Source organism: Lactuca serriola, chromosome 3, assembly GCF_051521515.1.
Source record: "Lactuca serriola cultivar US96UC23 chromosome 3, Lser_US96UC23_V15, whole genome shotgun sequence".
Classification (NCBI taxonomy): Eukaryota; Viridiplantae; Streptophyta; class Magnoliopsida; order Asterales; family Asteraceae; genus Lactuca; species Lactuca serriola.
The window spans coordinates 14,876,515-14,898,658 of record NC_136410.1 but is presented as its reverse complement, the minus strand read 5'-3'; the positions used below and the strand labels follow the sequence as shown (position 1 = coordinate 14,898,658).

The window sequence follows — 22,144 nt, the reverse complement described above, 5'->3', positions numbered from 1 at the left end:
AATTAATGAGGTTTTAATGTATTGAATACATTACTTATATAAACCTTTTTTAATAAATACCTTACATATATATTACCTTACATATTAAATGAAGAATTTTAATTTAATAAAATAAAAAATACAATAAAATGACAAGTGGAAAATAGAAAATTCATAAATTTTAGAAAATGACATGTGTCCAAATGAAGAAAAAGAGGACATGTGGCAAAAAGTTCTTTATTTATTGGGGAGGATTTGAAAAGTTTGAATTTATAAGAAAAATTAGAAAAATTTTGAATTATTAAAATTAATGAGGTTTTAATGTATTGAATACATTACATATATAAACTCTTTTTAATAAATACCTTACATATATATTATCTTACATATTAAATGAGGAATTTTAATTTAATCAAATGAAAAATACAATAAAATGACAAGTGGAAAATAGAAAATTCAAAATTTATATAAAATGACATGTGTCCAAATGAAGGAGAAGATGACATGTGGTAAAAAGTTCTTTATTTATTAGAGAGAATACATTGGTTTATTTAGAAAAAATTAAATATGAAATTTTAACAATTTGAAAAGTTTGAATTTATAAGAAAAATGAGAAAAATTTTGAATTATTAAAATTAATGATGTTTTAATGTATTGAATACATTACATATATAAACCATTTTTAATAAATACCTTACATATATATTACCTTACATTAGGGGTGAGCAAACCCAAACCAAGAAACCGAGAAACCGATTAAAACCGACGAAACCGAAACCGAAAAAACCGAAACCGAAGCAAAACCGACGGTTAGGGTTTGAATTTTTAAAAAACCGAAAAATCGGGTTTGGTTTCGCTTTTTACCTAGAAACCGACCCATCCAACCCAAGAAACCGACCCATACTTAAAACCGACAAACCGACCCATCCAACCCAAGAAACTGACCCGTACTTGATTGTTTTTTGGTTGTAATAGAATATTTCGGGTTTTGGTTGTAACTTGTAATAAATTATTTGTTGTAAGACTCATGTTTTTTGAAGTATTTAACTTAAATTTGGTGTTTTTTTTAAGTATTTAACTTGTTGCTTCATTTATGGAAAATGAGTTAAAACCCAAAACCCATGGGTTTAAACCCAGAACCCGTGAATGTATGGGTTGAACCCGAGAAACCGAAAAACCGCCCAAACCGACCTCAGAACCCGAGAAACTGAACCGACCAGAAATCGATCCTATTGGGTTCTGAAAACCAGAAACCGACCACTTATGGGTTGGGTTGGGTTGGGTTTGGGTCCAAAACCGACCCATGCACAGCCCTACCTTACATATTAAATCAAAAATTTTAATTTAATAAAATGAAAAATACAATAAAATGACAAGTGGAAAATAGAAAATTCAAAAATTCTAGAAAATGACATGTGTCCAAATGAAGGAGAAGATGACATGTGGCAAAAAGTTATTTATTTATTAGGGGGATAATGGTTTATTAATATAAACAAATTTATATTAATGGTTGATAGTTAATGCATTAATTGAAATGTTTTTTTGTAATATGTTTTTAATGTTGACCATTTTAAATCCTTTATAACCGGAAAATTTAGGATTTAAAATATAGGAAATTTTTATTAGAATTAAATACATTACATTTCAATGGATTTAAGTTAATTTTGTTTGACAATTAGAAAACTTTTATTGGAATTAAATACATTTCATTTGGAGAAACTGATGTCATCAGTTTGATCTAAGGGTGGAAAACATAGGATTGACATACAATCAATGGCCCAAATTGTTTTAATATATATTTAAGATAACAAAATTATTGATATGTTTATTTAATGAATTTTTTAAAAAAGCAAAAATTGAATAAGTTTGAATTTTGAAGCCAAAAACTATAAATAAGAGAGTTAAATTATGAACAATATTAATTAGGGTAAATGGTGGCATAGATCATCGAAAGTTGGAGATGCTTGCTTCAGTTTGTAGAGATTTGTGTGAAGCCAAAACACATGTGTGATCATTTGAGATGCAAGGAAGAAGCAATACGTAAATTCTAAGAATACATGAGCAAAAAGGAACCAACTTATGGTGCTACATTCTGTTATGAATACACAAAACATCAATTGAAGTACATCCATTGACATGAGGACGAAGAGGATTAGGGAATTATGGTTTAAGAGAAAAAAATAAAGGAGAAAGATGGGGCGGCTATTCATTTTTTGACAAGATTTATGGAGAAACCGATACCTAGTATATAAATAGAATGATATGCTTCATTAATAACATAATTGCTGATTTTTAAGATTATATAATTAAATATAATTATGCTCGAATTGTGAAATATATTTTAGAAAGTATGATAGATTCTATAATTAAAGATTTTATAATTAAATGTAATTGTGATTGAAATGTAATTGCTAAATTGAAAGATTCTATAATTAAAATTTTGAATTTTATTTGGAGAAGATGATGTCAGCAATTTGATCTAAGGATGTAAATCATATGATCGAAATACAATCAATGGTCATGATTGCTTCATTGGTGAATTAAGGGTTCTCTTTTAATAATATTTAGATTAGATATAGAACATATGTTTTTTCATAATCAATCTTAATAAATAAAGATCATTTTTTGTTAAATGTTATTGTTTTGTTTAATCAAACATGTGTTATTTTTTGGGAGGGACTGGTTCCACGATGGCTATGAGATGGGGTGAAGTTCGTTCTTTGAGTTAAAGATGTTTCTTTTAAATTTCAAATTAAGCGAATTAATTGGAAAGTTAAATGTAAAATAAGAACAAATAGATTAAAAAAGGAAATCAATTATGACAAAGTCAAATTTGCGGCAGAACATAATATAGATATGGATGCATTATTTAATTGTATTTTCAGCTTAAATATTTATACAACTTAAAATATAATATTACTATATTATTGATTTCTTTTGTACTTTAAGCATAAATATTTTTACGTCTTAAATCTGTTTTTAAAAAATAATATATATATATATATATATATATATATATATATATATATATATATATATATATATATATATATATATATATATATATATATATATATATATTGTAGAACAAAAGTGGGCGTTCTTTTTCCTAAATAACAATTATAAATATAAACATAATGCAACTCTACGTTTGTGAGTGACATTTAGTGTGTCTCTATTTTGTGAGTGACATGGTAAGAATAATGTAGTGAATTTCAAGTTTAATCTTTCAATTACGAATAAACGGTCACTTTCATTCATTCTATTTTGTAAATGATGTTTTTCATTCGTTTACTTTTAAAACATCATTTTCATACTCTTTACCTTCAACTTTAAAACACGTCTGTGTTCGTCTTCATAATATATATATATATATATATATATATATATATATATATATATATATAATGTGACTTTCCCTCATCTACTTTGTAAAATGTTTTCTATTTGTTAAAATATCACTTTCACCTCCATCAACTTTGAATTCTGTAAAATGTCATTCTTACGATCTCTATTTTCTAAACTTTAGAGTTTATCTCTTGTAGTATATATATATATATATATATATATATATATATATATATATATATATATATATATATATATATAATTTGATTTTATTTAAATACTTTCATTCCTTAACTTTAAAAAAATTAATTTTTTTATTTGTTTTTTTTTATGTATGTGTCGATATAAATTGAAGATGGTCAACGTTTAGACGTATTCAAATTCGAGTTTTCTACGTATCGATTTATTTTTTTATTTTTATGTTTTTATGATTATTTTTTGTGCTTATCATTTGAACTTTCGTTCGTCAATTAAAAAAAAATCTTACTTACATATTGTTTTTATATACGTATCAATATAAATTCGAGTTTATTTACGCTTTGACATAAACTTTATGTAAGTCTCTTTTTATTTGTCTATGTGACTTTCAATATAATTGTTACATGTTTGCTAAATACTTCGTTTATCTTCAACATATGTAACCCATCATTTCTCAAATACATTGTAAGCACACCAACATGCCGCCGGACAAATTACCTTATATATATGACAATGTAAAAAATTGTTATATATATGACAATGTAAAAAATTGTGATATACTATGCTGGTTTGATCAATTTTCACTCCTAATACTCAACAAAAACATTTAAAAACTCACAATAGACTGAATTACTAGTTAGTAAACACTAAACAAACAAATATGAAATTTGGAGCCCACGTCAAGGGGGTGAAATAAAACATTCTAAATCAAAGCCCGTGAAGGACATTCTGGCCCAATATTATTTTTGGATTTTTCTTTAATTTCGAAATTATAACAATCGTAAAAGTCTGTTTTGTGCATCCAAATAAACCTTTCCATCACTGAGTTTACTAGCATATTGTAGAAAAAAGAAGTATTTCAACGTCAGAAAATCCTAAACCCATTTCCAATGAGCACAACAATATGTAAATCTTGACATGCTCTCTCTTTTTACAAAACCTATACTATAACACAAGTTTGAACTCCATCTTACTTCTATCTACTTTTTTCCGAGCTTGACGGATTACATAGTGTTCTATTATGGTGTAAGCAAATACATATGGCAGGGGTATCATGGAACAAAAAATATTCTGTTACATAAAACCAACAACTAATAACACTTCTAAACAATTTCATACAAAAAGAGAGTAAAATGTAAATTACATTTTTAGTACCTAATTATAGCTAAATTTTCTAATTTGGTCCCAAAAAGCTTTCTTTGGCAGTTCTAGTCCTTATTTGAGGTTTTTGTAGTGATTGTGGTCCATGTTCCAAATAAAACAACGTTTTTTAGTCCTTGGGTATAGCTAGTTTTTGCAATTTTGGTTCTAAATATATAACCATTTTACTAGGATCAGGGACTAAGTCGTTACCGGAAACCTCAACCAAGGACCAAATTTGCAAGATAATATTTTGGGACCAAAATTGCAAGAGACACATATACGTGGAGAATAAAACTGTAATTTACTCTTTAAATTGAAACCCAACAAAAAACACCCAAATAACTATACTGGAATCTCAAAGATCTGTTGTAAAATGTGGCAAAAGTTTCACTTATATGAGAATTCTTGTTCGTTGTTAGTTTCAAATAACATAAAATGAAGATGACATGTTTTGAAATGGCTATCCCACTATTATATCTCATTAAGCCCATAGTCAACGTCAAAGTCATTTGTGTTGCAACACAACTGCTATAGACCGACTAGAAATAACCCTTTCAATAACAAGAGAGATACCAAAAACTTTATGTAGATTGAATTCAAGCTAATCACATTTAAAAAGAAAAAAAATGTCGATCCATATTACTCCCAACTATAAATAAGAAACCTTGCAACAACCTTAACAACATAAATGCCAAGGATACCCTTCCACTCAAAAGATTGCAATCTAATTAGTTCCCCCCAAAACAATGTTGATATCCAAGTGCTCGTTCGAGCTGAAAAATATGAAATTCTGTATGAATGTGTGTGGTGTCTGGGTGATTGGAGGGATTTGGGCCCGGTCCTGGCCCAAAACCGCTTTAACAAAGACTGGCTCATCGCTTATTGAAGATATGGTCGTGGTCCTATTCAACGTGGCAGGTTAGCCAATTTTAAAAAGGATCGGCTAACTAATTCTGTCCGGCCCAAAACCCAAAATTGGTTGAAAAAACCCAATTTTATAGCAATTTTTTTGTCTATTAGTGAAATTTCTTAAGCAAATGGCTATATAGCAGTTTAAGGCCATTTTCGGAAAATATTTGAGCGTGTAACTACTTTGATGTGTATAAGTGAGTGTGGATTGTTTACATGAATCACAATATAAAAAAAACGTTCTTTAAGTTCGTATTTAGCGCAAATTATATGTTCTCGAATTGTCAACTTCAGCCAGGATTTAGTTCTTGAATAGATAGACATTTTTCTTGTATATATTATGACTACTATACATAAATTACTATAATGCTAATTATATATAAGTATAACGGATTAAAATGGTATAGTGAATCTAGGCTATTATCATACTGTGAGTTTAAAATTGAGACTATTGAAAGATAGGATGTTGGGTTTTGTATGCTACATGTAGAAGAAAGGATCAAAGCAACTAAGGAACCCATGCTAAGACTGTTAGATTATTACTGATTTGGTTTATGCTTATTTAAATTTCGAGCATACATACATATTAGTATGGTTGGTGTGATGGAAATACATTCTCTCATCCTCTCTAATAAATGAAGGTTTTTTTTTTTTGCAATTTATCACACTCTCATATATTACGTCACATATCATTTTGTCATAATTTTGATATATTTATTTTACAATTGTCATTTACTTCATTTATCATTATTGAATATATACCATTAATTTAGTTTCTATAAATTAAACATACCATAATAACTATATTAATTTTAAATTTTAAATTTTAAATTTCAAACTTCAATTTCAATTTTAAATAAATTTACAATTGAAACTTTCGTATTTAAAATTTTGTTATAATTAACACATTTAATACATGGGCCTGACAATTAAACACATAATTTTAATTTAATTTTTTCATTTTTTTTTTAATTTATACTTATTTCAAATTTCAAATTCAAATAAAACTTGTTGTTTAATTATTTGTATTTAACATTTTGTTTTAATCAACTCGTATATTATACAGATATCACAACTAGTTATTCTAATATTCTTACCATTTTTTTGCGGATTTAATTAGTAACTAAAATATTATAAATTTAGTTAATTCTAAATTCTTAGTTTTCTGGACATTCAAGTATAAACCTTATTTCAAAATAGTCTACGCCAACCAAATAAATTCAATACATATAATAAACAAATATTGCGGTTATTTCGGTTTTTTTGATGCAGTTATTTCGGTTTTTTTGGTGCGGTTATACAGATTAAAACCAAACCGCACCGAAATTTGCAGTTTCTTAAAAATATAAAACCGCACCGTCGGTTTTATGTTCGGTTTTGGTTTTTTGATTATTTTGCGGTTTTTCGGTTTTCTGTTCGGTTTTTGCTTACCCCTAAATTATTATCCTTAGTAGTTAAACAATTTTACCTATGACTACTAAATAAACAAATACAAAGCTAGGTCGAATTTATGGAGTACAATGACACAACTAATCAAAAACAAAATTAATAAAATATCCTAGAGAATTGTCTCACGTACTTTTCCACTAGGAATTGAAATATACTTGTTCATGGCGTCAAAATTCTAATAAACAGTATTAGCTGATAACTTAGAATTAACTATCATCACAGTGAGAGCGAATAATAAGTTTCTTAAGTTTTTTCTTTTTGGTCTTGTAACGATATATACATGATTGCAGTAAAAACTTATGTATCTCACATAAACTGCAAGCAAGAAACAAGAGCAATGCAAATTGAACAAAGATTAAATTGTTCAAGAAAGGAAAGCAAACAAACGAAAATATTTAAGGTGGAGCATGTTTGTTATACCTTTTCCTTCTAAAAACCCTCTTTATCTTACATAAAACATAATTCACACATTTTTCATTCATTAGTCATTTTAGTCATTACATTTTTTTTTGTTGAGAAAAAAAGTAGCAAAAGGAAAAGGACGACTTAGAGTTTCAGAAACTACTAGCCCATGGCATACTTTTGTGTCCAGCTTCGTGCAGTTGTCTCATACTTGCTCCTATCCGTCTTATACATGTGAGCAATCTCAGGCACAAGAGGGTCATCAGGGTTGGGGTCCGTCAACAACGAGCAAATCGACAATAAAACCTAATTTCATAAAAATGACCATTTTACCCCTCAACAAACAATTTTCACAGGATTCATCTGAATACATTAAGTCTAAAGTACCAACCTTGGAAATGGTTAAAGCTGGGCTCCACTGTTCCTTCAAAATATCAAGACAAATGCTGCCATTGCTGTTGATGTTTGGATGGAAAACCTTTGTCCTGAAAGCCACCTATAAAAGAGATGTAGACAAAGCATGATTGATCCCCCAAAAAAAAATTATGAATTCTTGAGAATAGAAAGTTATAATACCTTAGGTGGCTTAAATGGATAATCTGGAGGGAAATGGATAGTAACTAGAAAAACTCCACCAGCATAAGGGCTGTCAGGTGGCCCCATGATTGTAGCTTGCCAGTGAAACATGTCTTCTGCCACTGGGCCTAAAATCACACTTACAGAAGAGAGGATAAACCAAATGAACTATGAAGAACTGAATTTTATCAAATTAGCTTACTATCAACATGTTAAATGGAAACACAAGTATAAACATTAGATCATTGATGAGGTGAGCAGTGAACACAGCAAATCATCAAGAAACTCACAAAGCCATGGAATGCCCAAATAATCACATGTCAGCAGCTATACTAAGAAATCTTTTGCCTACTTACACAAACAAGTATTTTTTTTCGAGAGATAAGATCATCTTCTCAGCAATTACCACACAACCACAAGCAAAATCCAACAATCCCAAAGTTTAGCAACAACAACAAATCAAACCTAGGTTACATATATAAAACATTGATTCAACACACAACAAGACTAATTTGAGCAACAATATACAAAGATCAAACACCATAACTAGTAACAATCACCAAAAAACAGGATCTAAACGATGGATGTGGATACGATACCTGCGCTGCAAGAGGTCGGAGGATCTTTCTGAAGATCCTTGAGTTCTTTCAAGATCCGCTTCGAAGCCATCACTCAAACACCACCCCAAGAGATCCTAGGATTTTCCGCAAACAAGAACCCTAAGTTAATCTTAGACTCAACTCAAAGGAGCAACACATAAACATATCCATATACATACATACATACATAAATAATATCTTTGCATATGTAGATTTAAGAGACGATTTAGAAAAAAACGGGTGATTACCTCGTAGATCCTCTCGCCTCTGAAAATTAGTCGTCGTATTTTTTTTTCTTCTTTGTGAAAAATCGGAGGAAAATACGGAACTCGGAGAAAAGCCCCTTTTATAGATTATTCTCTCTTCTATCATTGTTCTTATCCCCCCTCCACCAGATCCGGCTTAGGAATGTCAAAAATCCCCGTGGTATCCCGATACTGTACGGGACTAATTTTTAAAAAAATTTGGGAGCGGGGGTGATATTAACTCCCGTTTATTTTCGGGACCAGGAGCGGGAGTGAGTATTGCCGTCACGTACTCCCGCGGGCCCGTTTATATTTAAATAAAAAAATATATATTTAATTTAAAATAAGAAATTTTGGCAATTAGGGCTTGAGTGCTTGAGCTTGACCGCAGAGGCGCAGACCCCTTGACACGGCTTGAACTTTTATGTGTTCCAAGTTCCAACTTCCATCAATACACAACACAATACTCAATTACAGAATTACTCCATAACTCGATTAGACAATTACTCCTTATACGAATGAAGAATTGAAGTCTGAAGAGTGAAGTTGTGACCGAGTTCCGACCGAGAGCGACAATCCGAGTTCCGACTTCCGACCGACGAATAAAGAATTGAAATCGGAAGAGTGAAGACGAGGCAGCGATTAGCGAACAAGGTAGTGTGTCCTTTCTTCCCGACTCCCGTAGGCAACGAACGAGGCAGCATCGCAGGCTTGCAGCGACCCTCTTTTGCATTCCATTTTCTACGCACGGTAATGTTTACCCTTCTGCATTCCAATTTCTCAATCTCAAGTTTAACTTTGTTAAAGATCAATTGACTATTTGATAAATAACTCACAAATGTCTCAAGTTCTGCATTCCAGTTTCTCAATCTCATGCATTCCGGTTTCTCAATCTCAAGTTCAAAAACCTGTATGATTGTATCCAGTATCTGAACCTTAGGGCTTAGGGCAGAAAAAATATGCTTGCAAAGTTGCACTGTTGGTTTAATCCAGATTAAACCACTACCTTAGGGGCTGAAACCGGAGATTTGAAATTGGTTCCAATGATTTTAAGTTATTCATCTTCAAATTTCTGATACAAAAAATTATTCTTACATTAATGACTAAATAATTATTTAAATAAATAAATGTTTATACGAGAAATATATGAAATTGCCCCTATGATTATGATGAGATTTGCATGCTCCACATAACATGTTTGGAAACATATTTCCTTCTGTTTGTGAACCATGTTTTGACTTTTTGAGATCAAATGCAATGGAGTTTATTTATATAGTAATATGAAGTGCATAACTCCACAAGACGATGTTTGTGAGTGAAACTTGATTAATTATATACGCTATTATATACACTATAAAAAAAACTTATGTGAAATTAATAGCTGCTGTCAAATTACTAAATGTCTCCATACATGTATTTTTTAGCTAGATAAGTCATATACATGATTTCTCACCGATTGTTTGTGTAAATCATTTTCAGATTTTTGTAATCATGTCTTCAGCAGAACTGAATCAACCCAATGATTCAAACACGGTTAATGATACTGCCAGTTCTGCAGTTAACTGTAACGAGAAACAAATTAAATTCACATCTCCAATGTGACGTCATTTCACTTATGAAGAAGTTAATGGAACCAAAAAGGTTGTTTGTAAGTATTATAGAAAGGAAATTACTTATGCAACCAAAATGGAACCAAAGGGATGCATTCTCACCATAACTCATGCAAAATACGAATTGGGCAAAAGAAAATTGATGATTTTCAGAGTCAGTTAACCGGAAAAAGATCTAAGACGGATGAAAGTGGGGGATCAATTTTAGCAACACATCGGTTTAATTATGACGATTCGTGAACCGATCTTGCTAAAATGATCACAAAACATGATTACCCACTTAGAATTATTGAACACGAAGGCTTTAGAGATTTTTGTCAGGGACTTTGTAAGGTCAAACCTTGAAATATGATGATGTTTGGAATTAATCTTTCAGCATCAGCGTATATCTCAGTATCAGCATCAGCATTTCAATAGCTCAGTGTATATAGCTTTATTCAGTGCATTGTAACAGATCTTGTATTTATCTTGTTTCCATAGTTAGCGTATATTAGTTTGCTTTATATCCCTGATTTGTAGGGATTGTCTAGAATAGTATTATATATTGTTCTGTATCGGTTTGTGTAGTTCCGACGCCTTTTACAAACCCTAATAGCCGCTTTGTGCAAACGATAATCTCTTGGTGAGATTATCATTCTTAGTGAAAGTTTTTCTTCGTGAAACCTTATTGTTCTTATTTACAGTCATTGTTTGATAAATAGATTGGTCTAAAGTCTTTTCAATTGGTATCAGAGCAAGTTTCTTTTATCAAACAAATGGCTTCATCTTCTTCTTCGTCAAACTCATCAAATCATCCTTCCGCTAAAATTCCTCCTTTTGATGAAACAAATTTTGCTATGTGGAAAATAAAGGCTCTATATGCTTTAGAGTCAGTAGATGAAGACATGTTGGACATCGTCGAAAAGGTTCCATATGTTCCGATGTATCAGCCTCTGAAAAACAACGTTCCTGATGGTGCTATGAAGAAAACACCTAGAGAAAACTGGACAGCAGATGACAAAAGAAAAAATGGTCTAGATGTTCGTGCTCGGGCTGCAATCAGTTACGCTTTGCCATACAATATCTTTGGACTGGTCCAGAATTGCATCTCAGCAAAGAAGATGATGGATACACTGACTGTATCTTTTGAAGGCACTGAAGAAGTCAAGGTCACTCAAATAAATGATCTAAACCAAAGGTATGAAATTTTTTTTGCAAAGAAAGGTGAAACTCTGACTCAAACCTTTAATAGGTTTAATACTCTTGTTAATGATCTGCGGAGACTAGATCAGTTGAAGCATCGAACTGTTCTAGTGCAAAAGTTTTTGGACTCTCTGGGTGCAGGTTGGGAGAACCATGTTGATGTGCTGAAAAATAGTGAGAAGATCAACACTATGGACTTACAAAGTCTCTATGGAAACCTACGTTACTATGAGGAATCCAAGCTTCAGAGAAAGGAACTGATGAAGGATTCTCAGCGTGAATCATCTGTAGCTTTATTCTCAAACAAAAAGCAAATGTCAGAGTCAGACACTGAAAATCATTCAGACACTGATTCATCTAAAAGTGACATTGATGATCTCGAAAAGGTTGTGGCTAGTGCGGCCTTGATTGTAAAGACTTTTGAGAAATCAGGCCGAAACTTCTCAAAGTTTCAGAAGAAGATGGGTGGAAAATTTTCAAAAAGATCAGACGCTGATAAAAAGCATGGTACTAATAAGAAAGGGAAAGCCCAGTGCTTTAACTGTGGGAGCACTAATCATTTTGCAGAAGAATGCAAACAAAGAATCCAAAGCTCGGATGAATACTGGAAGCAGAAGTACAACAAGCTGGTTGAGAAACTGAAAGTGGAGAACATGGATCATAAAGTGCTTGTTGCTGAAGAAGAAAAATGGAAGACTGATGAGGAGTCATCAGATGATGAAGTTAAGTGTCTGATGGTCAAGATAGAAGACACTGATAATTGTGAAAACAACACAAGTACATTTGATGCTGACATGTCTGATGCAGTTGAAAATTCCAGGAAGCACAACACTGATTCTCCTTCAATGTATCAGGTTAAAAACTTTGTTTCCTACTCAATGAATGAAAAAATCAAAATGTTTGAGTATTTGGGTGTCCTTAATTCTAAGAAGAATCAAACAATAAGGGATTTGCAAAATCAACTTGATCTTCTTGAAACTGAAATATCCATGAAAAATAACATTATTGATTCCACTCAGGAAAACCTTAGAATCACTAGTTTGTCAAACTCATTTTTGTCTGCTGAAATTGATAATGTTAAAGATCTGTTGATCAAAGAACAAACTGTGCTCCAAATTTGGGCAAAATCTCACAAAAATGCTAATTATATTATTTCTGCTCAAATTCCACATTCATGTGAAAAAATTCTTGGGGGTAATTTTGCAGAAGCTGAAAAAGTTTTTAAATCACAAGAAAAAGAATCTGAATTTTATTCCATGAATGAAGTGAAAAACAATTTCAAAAACAAGTTTGTCAGTAACTCTTTTATTAATCAGAGTCTAATTGATGAATACTGTGTTACTAACTCTAATGGTGTCACTGAGTGCGATGTTGAAATTACCGGAATTGATCCAACCTCTTACCCTGCACATCTTGTGAGACCAACTCCTTTCTCTGAGAATATTATTGCCTTCCCTATCTCAAATGGAGTGTTTCACGCTGTTCATGAACAACTTAAACATTTTCCTGATTGCAATGCTTCTGTGAACATGTCCAAATCAGATATTGATGTCAGCTCCACAGCTGTCACTGATCATATTTTATCTGCCACTGAATTTAGTTGTGATTCAATGATAAACAAAGGGACTCAAAGTTCACTTGGTGAATCTTACAAGTCTAAATGTGTTAAGTCTAGAAATATGCTCACCAAGAAGAACTTTGGTACTAGAGTTTGTTACAGATGTGGTGATACCTCTCATAAGATCAGTGAATGCTCATTTGATGAAACATCTTTAAGAGCTGATAACATTAAAGTTAGAAATGAAAAATGGACTCTTAAGTCAAATTCTTTAAAATGTCTTCCTAAAGAGTGTTATAACTTATTATCAAATAACTTTGTGAATGACCCATCTTCGAATGGGTGAGTATGTTCTAACTAGTTTCTCAGCACTACAGGGTCAGGAACATCTTTGGTACTTAGATAGTGGATGCTCAAGACATATGACAAGATCCAAGTCTCTCCTGGAAGATTATGTAAAGAAAACTGGTCCTGCAGTAACATACGGAGACAATGGAAAGGGATTCACAAAAGGATATGGAAATATCAAGTGCAATAATGTGGTCTTTCAAAACATTTCATATGTAAAGGGTCTCAAACACAATCTTATCTCCATCAGCCAATTGTGTGATGCTGACTATGAAGTTCACTTTACAAAGAAGGAAGGAAGAGTTGTCACTGACAAGAACATCGTACTTTCAGCAAGTAGAAAAGATGATATATATGTTCTTGATATGTTCTCAAGTGACAAGGCACTGATGCAATGTTTCTTTACAAAGTCTCAAACCAATCTCAGCTGGATTTGGCATAAAAGGTTCTCTCATTTGAACTTTAAGAATCTATCCAAAATATCCAATCAAGGTCTAGTTAGAGGTCTCCCAAAATTTAGCGTTGTAAAAGACAAGATGTGCTCAGCGTGTGAACAAGGAAAACAAACCAAGTCATCATTCAAACCCAAGTCATGTTCTAGCATATCTGTTCCTCTTTATTTACTACACATGGACTTGTTTGGACCTATTCCTGTTCGTTCTCAAGGAGGAAATAAGTATACTCTAGTGGTTGTGGATGAGTTCACTCGATTTACATGGGTGGTTTTCCTGAAGAAGAAGAGTCATGCTGCACAGAAAATTATCTCACTGATTTGTAAAAATGAGACACTGACGGGTCTCAAAGTTAAGCAGCTAAGAAGTGATCATGGTACTGAGTTCCGGAATTCAACTCTTGAAGAATTTTGTGATCATAAAGGCATTGGGCAAAACTTCTCAGCTCCTCGTACTCCTCAACAAAATGGAGTTGCTGAACGAAGAAATAGAACACTGATTGAGGCAGGAAGAACCTTAATGATTCATGTTGGTCTTCCTATGTCATTTTGGGCTGAAGCTGTTAATACAGCATGCTATACTCAGAATCGATCTCTAATTCACAGGATTCACAAGAAGACACCATATGAAATGCTGAAAGGTCGAAAGCCAGACATATCCTTCTTTCACGTGTTCGGATGTATTTGTTATATTCTTAATCAGCGTGACCCAAGATCAAAATTTGAGCCTAAGGCTGACAAAGGTATTTTTGTTGGGTACTCATCTATTTCAAAGGCTTTTCGTGTCTTTCATGTGAACAGGCAGTGCATTGAAGAATCCATTCATGTGAAGTTTGATGAGGAATCATACACTGATGAAAAGGTTACTCATTCTCCCTCTATTTTTGAAGAGCTTCTCTCTTGCCCATATGATGAAATACCTCATGCTGAAGATGAAGCTACCATTTCTGACTCTATCATCCCAGTTCCAAGTTCCTTGAATAAAGATACTACAGTTAGATCATCAACTAATTCGTCAGATGCTGATGAAACCCTTGAAGCTGAAGATTCTCTTGCAATTGATGTTCCTCTCAGTAATAACTCGTCAGCGTCAAATCCATTGGAATCAGTTTCAGCTCCTGTACATCGAGATCACCCTGTTGATCAAATTATTGGGAATCTTCATGATGGTGTCCGAACCAGATCTCGTGTATCTAATAATTTCTGTATGTATGTTAACTTTGTTTCAATGATCTTACCTGACAAGATACACTCAGCTCTTCAAGACGCTGACTGGATTAAAGCCATGCAAGATGAGCTGAATGAGTTTGAAAGGCACAAGGTTTGGACTCTTGTTCCCAGACCATCAGGAAAGACCATCACCAGAACACGCTGGGTCTATCGCAACAAGGTTGATAAAGATGGCATCATTATTCGCAACAAAGCAAGGCTTGTTGCTCAAGGGTTCACTCAAATCGAATCCATCGACTACGGGGAAACCTTTGCTCCAGTTGCTCGCATTGAAGCAATCAAACTGTTTCTCGCATACGCATCCTACATGAATTTCATTGTTTATCAGATGGATGTGAAGACAACATTCCTTCATGGTGTGCTAGAAGAAGAAGTATTCCTTAGTCAGCCCCCAGGCTTTGTTGACAAAGATCACCCGGATTATGTATACTGACTAGACAAAGCTGTTTATGGACTGAAGCAAGCTCCTAGGGCTTGGTATGAGACGCTGACATCGTATCTTCTTGAAAATGGATACAGACGAGGAGCAATTGACAACACTCTCTTCATCAAAAACAAAGGCTCAGACATGATTCTTGTTCAAATTTATGTCAATGACATCATATTTGGCTCTCCAAATGAGAAGTTGAGCAAGGAATTTGCAGAGATCATGTCTCAAAGGTTCGAAATGAGCATGATGGGGAAGATGACCTTTTTCCAGGTCTTGAAGTTCAGCAACAAAGATCAGGTATCTCTATTTGCCAAAGTAAATATATTTCTGACTTGCTCGTTAAGTATTCTCTCAGTGACTGCAAATCAACCTCTACTCCTGTGTCCAAGACTGATAAAATGCACGCTGATCCAACTGGCACTAATGTCAATCACTCTCTTTATCGAGGAATGATTGGATCTCTTCTGTATCTCACTGCAAGTCATCCTGATATCATGTTTGGAACTATTCTCTGTGCTCGATTCCAAGCTAATCCAAAGGAGTCTCATCTCATGGCCGTCAAACGTATTTTTCGATACTTGAAGGGGACTCAGAACTTAGCACTATGGTATCCTCACGACTCAGCATTTGAACTTTTTGGATACACTGATTTAGACTATGCAGGATGCAACTTAGACAAAAAGAGTACGTCAGGTGGATGTCATTTCCTTGGAAATCATCTCATTAGCTGGTCTAGAAAAAAGCAAACATCAGTAGCCATCTCGACTGCAGAAGCTGAGTATGTTGCTGCTGGAAGATGTTGTGCTCAGCTCTTATGGATTCAAAATCAGCTTCTAGATTATGGGATCAAGTTCTCCAAGACTCCCATATACTGTGATAACACCAGTGCCATTCAGATCACACAAAACCCTGTTCAGCACTCAAAGACAAAGCATATCGAAATCAGACATCACTTCATTAGAGATAATGTTGAGAAGGGTAAGGTTGTTCTTGAACATGTCAATACTTCAGAACAACTAGCTGATATCTTCACCAAGGCACTGGATTTTCAAACAACTGCTTACATTATTGGAGAACTTGGAATGATCTCTTTGTAATTTATTTTTCTAATGTTTGCTATTGTCTTATAAGCTGATGTACTTTTCGCTGATGATGACATGCTGATGATTTTTCACACTGAGTCCTTGGTTTGATCTCTTATCTCTCTCTCTCTCTCTTCTTCAAATCTTCTAAACTAAAGTTGAATGATTCACTGTATTAAACCATACATTGATAACAACTTGAAACTCTTTTCCGATGGTTAGATCAAAGCACCAAGATCTATCACACGCAACTATCTCTTCTTACCAATCTTTCACTGATTCTGTGATTCAGTGTGACAAAACACGCGCTGATGAGAGTCCAACAGGCTTTGTCGATGGTTAGACCAAAACACCACGGTCTATCACACGCAACAATCCTCTCTTTACCTTCTTCTCACTCAGTGTCTAATGATTCAGTAAGACGAACCACTCACTGATAAAGACACCACACTCTGTGCCGATGGTTAGATAATCTAACTAGTATCTATCACACACACCAACCTCCTTGTTAGCCTTAATCAAGCAAGTTGTACCTTGAATTGACGGAGAACCATCCTCAGCATGTAACTTTTGTGACACTAATCTCAGCGCTTCCACAGACACTGATTGTCGTTTCATCTTCAGTCCAACGACTCCTTTACCCAACGACTATTTTTCTGATTTGACAGGTTGTTACAATACGCAGTTATTTTTGAAAAAGATAATCATTGCCTTTTAAAAGCCCGTTTAATTCCATATTTAAACCTCTTTCAAACCCTATTTCAAACCTTCCTTCCACAATTCAAATTTCCTCCGCATATTTTCAAAACCCTAGATTCCTAACATTCTTTAATGGCGGCATCACTATTCACTTTCTCCTCTACTTCATGAAGGGTAATCCCTACCCCAAACTCTCCTCCTCTTCCAATATACATCAAAGACACCAACGTTGTCTTCAATCCTGACATTCCAGATGTTCATTGAGGTCTTGGACTTGATGATTTTGTTAACTTCTTAGCCTCATGCCGACTTCGATATGCAATCAGCGATGTTCCATCAGAGTTCTTTCCTGAACAAGTCTGTGAGTTCTACTACACTGAAACACTCAATGATGAAAACAATGTCATCTCCGGGACTATTGGCCGTGGAAGACACTCAATCTTTATTACTGCTGACCTCCTCAGTGCCGCGCTCCGGTTACCAATTTTTGATTTTTTCTCTGAACTCCCTCCTATTGAACGTTGTCGATGTCTCTTTGATCAACTGGGATATGATCACTCAAAGGATGGGACTCGATCAACTCTTATTCTACGTCAGTGTATGACCCCAGGATGGAAATTCTTCACAGGTGCTCTGTGCAAATGTATGGGTCATAAGTCTCGAAGTGGTGATCAACTGAGCACTTATGAGCAACAAGTCGTCTGTTCTCTTCTTCTCAACAAAAGGCTCGACTATGGAGCTTTCTTCTTTGATCAACTTGTTCAACTCCTTAGTGCAAATGTACGTGCTGATCATGTTCCCTTTCCACGCTGGATTGCTCTGGTATTAGATAAATTTTTCGCTGCAGATTATTACTCACACTCTGGAAACCCCATCCAATGTCCACGTATGTCAACTCGAATGTATCAAGATGATCCGTTGGATACTGACATTGGCATCTCTGATAGGATGAGAGAATGGATTGCAAATCCATACACTGTTCCTTCACTCACCGCTGATACTGATGAAGGAGCTAATGGTAACCATGAAGATCATGCCGATCAAGAAGCTGAACCACAAGATGGTGGTCATTTCTCCCCTCAATTTTCTCATCATACTGTCTCTGTCACTGAGAAAGTTCACTCAGGTCAAGAGGAACCACTGATTCAGGGGGAGCAACCATTTCAGGGGGAGCAACCATCTCAGGGGGAGCATCCCTCCCAGGGGGAGAATCTACCCCAGGGGGACCAACCTTCTCCGGGGACGCAACCACACTCACAAGCAGCTCCAGGTACTTCATTCCTTCATATTCCGGCCTCAGCATTTAATGAACTTCTGACACTGACTCAGGACATGAGTCAGCGTCTTCTACGCATTGAGGCTGATGTTCATCAGCTAAAGGGAGTTCTCTTGCATACTCCTTCCTCTAGCCCTCATACTGACGATGCTAAAAAAGGGGGAGATACTGATGCTGAGGATAATACTGATGATGATCCAAAAGAGAGAGACACTGAATATGTTGACAACACTCTAGTTCAGACTGAGTCACCAAAGCCAATGCACGAGTCTGATTCTACGGAACCTAATAGTCCAGCAGATACTGAAAAGGTTGTCGAAGATAGTGAGCATGATGATGAACAAGATGATGAATGTCAAATTTTAGATATGAACTTCATTGATCCCTCTATTCCAGTCCAAGAAGAAGATTCAGATGAGCTTGATAATGAATGTCAAAGGCCAGACATGAAATTCATTGATCCCATTATTCCGGTCCAAGGAGAAGATTCAGACGTTGCTAGTGAAGATACCCAACCTCTATCTCGCAAGCGCAAGGCAGCAGATACTGACTTAGCCCCTTCACACACTGATATTTCTCTGTCCTGCAAGAAACCCAAGTCCATAGTCAATATATCAAATTTGGCGGCTGAATGGAATATGTCTCCTGATCAAGTTAAGCAAATTCTTGATGAAGCCAATCAAGCTCAGCTTCTAAAGAATATTGCTCAAGCTGATGAATCTCTCATTCAGCATAAACTTCAGGCCAAAGGATCTTTTGAAGCTCAGATGCAGAAATTCTTAGAATTTCAGTCCAAATCTCAATCTTCTCAGCCTCCTCCTAGCAGCAGTAAGCCTGAAACTAATAGTATTCTAGACAGGATTGATCGAAAGAGGTTTCAAGATGTTCTCAGATGACAAGTGTGTAGTGATAAAATCATCAAAGTTAAAGCTTCCAAACCACGCAATGAGAAAATTCTTACGTTGCTGATCACTCGTCAAGGTCCACAACATCCATACACTGAAGTTGTCAAGAGGGATGAGCTGATCAAATATGGATATTCTGAATGGATGGAATTACTCGAATTAGCATCCAAGCAAACTTCAGCTCTCTCCTCTGAACTAACATGTGCTCTTCATCTGCTAATCAAGAAAGTTCAGCGTTTGGACCTTGTTCCTAAAGAACGACCACAGCATCAAGGCCAAAGTTCATCAGTTCCTAGAATCCGAAGAACCAAATTTCAAGTTGATGGTGAAGATGTGTTGGTTCTGAACTTTGGTGCTGGTGGAATAAACAACTCTCTTCCTATCGGTGTTGACCCGGTTCAACATAAATTTATCTCAGTTCCTGAACACGGGATGTTCTATCTCGACAAAAACAGAAAAATGTGTTTTTAGCGAACTGCTGAGATTCCAAGGGCTCCAACCACTCATCTCGTCGGCTTAAGGCAAATGTGCATGAGTCATCAAGATCTCTCCGGAGAGTTTCACATCCTTATTGCTATGGAGCTGTTGAACAGAAGACAGGAGTTGCTGGATAGTCCTTACTGGCCAGTAAAAATAGAAGCTAAAGTTGAGTATGAGGAATTCTTGTCCAAAGGTGTTCTAATTTAGTTGGTTTTGAACATCATCATATTGGGGGAGATTGTAAGGTCAAACCTTGAAATATGATGATGTTTGAAATTAATCTTTCAGCATCAGCGTATATCTCAGCATCATCATTAGCATTTCAATAGCTCAGTGTATATAGCTTTATTCAGTGCATTGTAACAGATCTTGTATTTATCTTGTTTCCATAGTTAGCGTATATTAGTTTGCTTTATATCCCTGATTTGTAGGGATTGTCTAGAATAGTATTATATATTGTTCTGTATCGGTTTGTGTAGTTCCGACGCCTTTTACAAACCCTAATAGCCGCTTTGTGCAAACGATAATCTCTTGGTGAGATTATCATTCTTAGTGAAAGTTTTTCTTCGTGAAACCTTATTGTTCTTATTTACAGTCATTGTTTGATAAATAGATTAGTCTAAAGTCTTTTCAGACTTCAACCAATTTTTAGGCCTATTTGTAGAAACACAGTTAGATCTGATGTCATGAAGTTGTACGGGGAGGAAAAGGCAAGGATGATGCATTTTTTGGAGAGTATTCAAGGTAGGATTGCAATAACTACCGACATGTGGACTGCCAACTACCAAAAAAAAGGATACATGACAGTGATAGTCCATTTCATTGATGATTCTTGGCAATTACAAAGTCGTCTTTTGAGGTAATACTTAATTTATATTGATTTCTTTAATCAATCAGTATGCATTATTTAATTAAATTGAATTTATTTTGTTAACTGGTAGGTTTATATATGTGCCGTGCCCCCATACTGCTGATAAACTAACTAATGTGTTGATGAATAGTTTGGTGGACTGGAACATAGATAAAAAATTATCAACTTTAACTGTTGATAATTGTTCAACAAATAATTGCATGATAGATTTCATGGTAGAGAAACTACCTTTTGATAGCTTGATTTTGGGTAGAAGCTTGTTTCATATGCGATGTGCTGCGCATATTTTGAATTTAATTGTGAGGAGTGGGTTGGATGTTTTTGGACATGGGATTGAGAGAGTGCGTAACAGCTGTAGTTTTTGGACAGCTACACCAAAAAGACATGATACATTTCAAAAAAATGCAAAGTGCGAGAATGTTTCTTGTGAAAAAAACCTAGTTGTTGATTGTAAAACATGATGGAATTCTACATATTTAATGCTTTCCACGGCTTTGAAATACAAGAAGGTGTTTTATCGGTTACAACAACGTGAGCCCCAATATAAGAATGCTGTTGAGCTGAAGATAGTTTTGATGTTGCGTCTTTTGGGCTCGTTAGTTTAGCCTTGTATTCTCCGGTTTGGGCTTGTCCAACCGAGAGCCTTTTATGTATTGTATATAAGTTAATGCTTGCATGCATATTAGGTTAACGAGATTGCTGAGATTATCGATATAGCGATTCATCAAGAGTACAATATTTTTCTTTAATCGTTCTTGTAATCTTCTAATCCTCTACAGTTGATGTTCTTAATCGAGCTCTTCTGAGGATTTTATTTAATCATTCGACACGTTTGATTCAAGCTGTTTTGTTCTTATTATTGCGTTCTTATTATTTTACACTCATAAACTTGTTCAAGATCTAATCGATCTTCATAGATTAAAAGTTGTTTTAATCCCATCAATTGGTATCAGAGCGGGAGGCTGTGTAATCGATACACATCTTTTCTGTGAAAAAGATTTCCATTAGGGTTTTTCCGCATTCATCAATACTTATTGAGCCGTCATATTAATTGACCTATCTTGATATTTATTGTTTTGCCCTAATCTGTTTTATTACAAGTCTGATCTTTGAACAGGTTTTTACGATCATAATGGACGCGACGCAATCAAACCCTATTAATATTTCCAACAGC

The 22,144-nt window shown here is 34.4% G+C and overlaps 1 protein-coding gene across 1 annotated transcript; it reads right to left on the bottom strand.

Annotated features, from left to right (window-relative positions):
• Positions 1-7,418: 7,418 nt before the first annotated feature.
• Positions 7,419-8,988, bottom strand: LOC145091525 (ubiquitin-conjugating enzyme E2-17 kDa). The gene is made up of 5 exons (XM_079029263.1): positions 8,852-8,988; positions 8,604-8,698; positions 8,005-8,132; positions 7,820-7,924; positions 7,419-7,734 (listed from the first exon to the last, which is right to left on the bottom strand). The coding sequence occupies exons 2-5, from the start codon at positions 8,671-8,673 to the stop codon at positions 7,591-7,593; spliced, it is 447 nt and encodes a 148-aa protein (XP_078885389.1). The 5' UTR covers positions 8,674-8,698; positions 8,852-8,988; the 3' UTR covers positions 7,419-7,590.
• Positions 8,989-22,144: the final 13,156 nt, after the last annotated feature.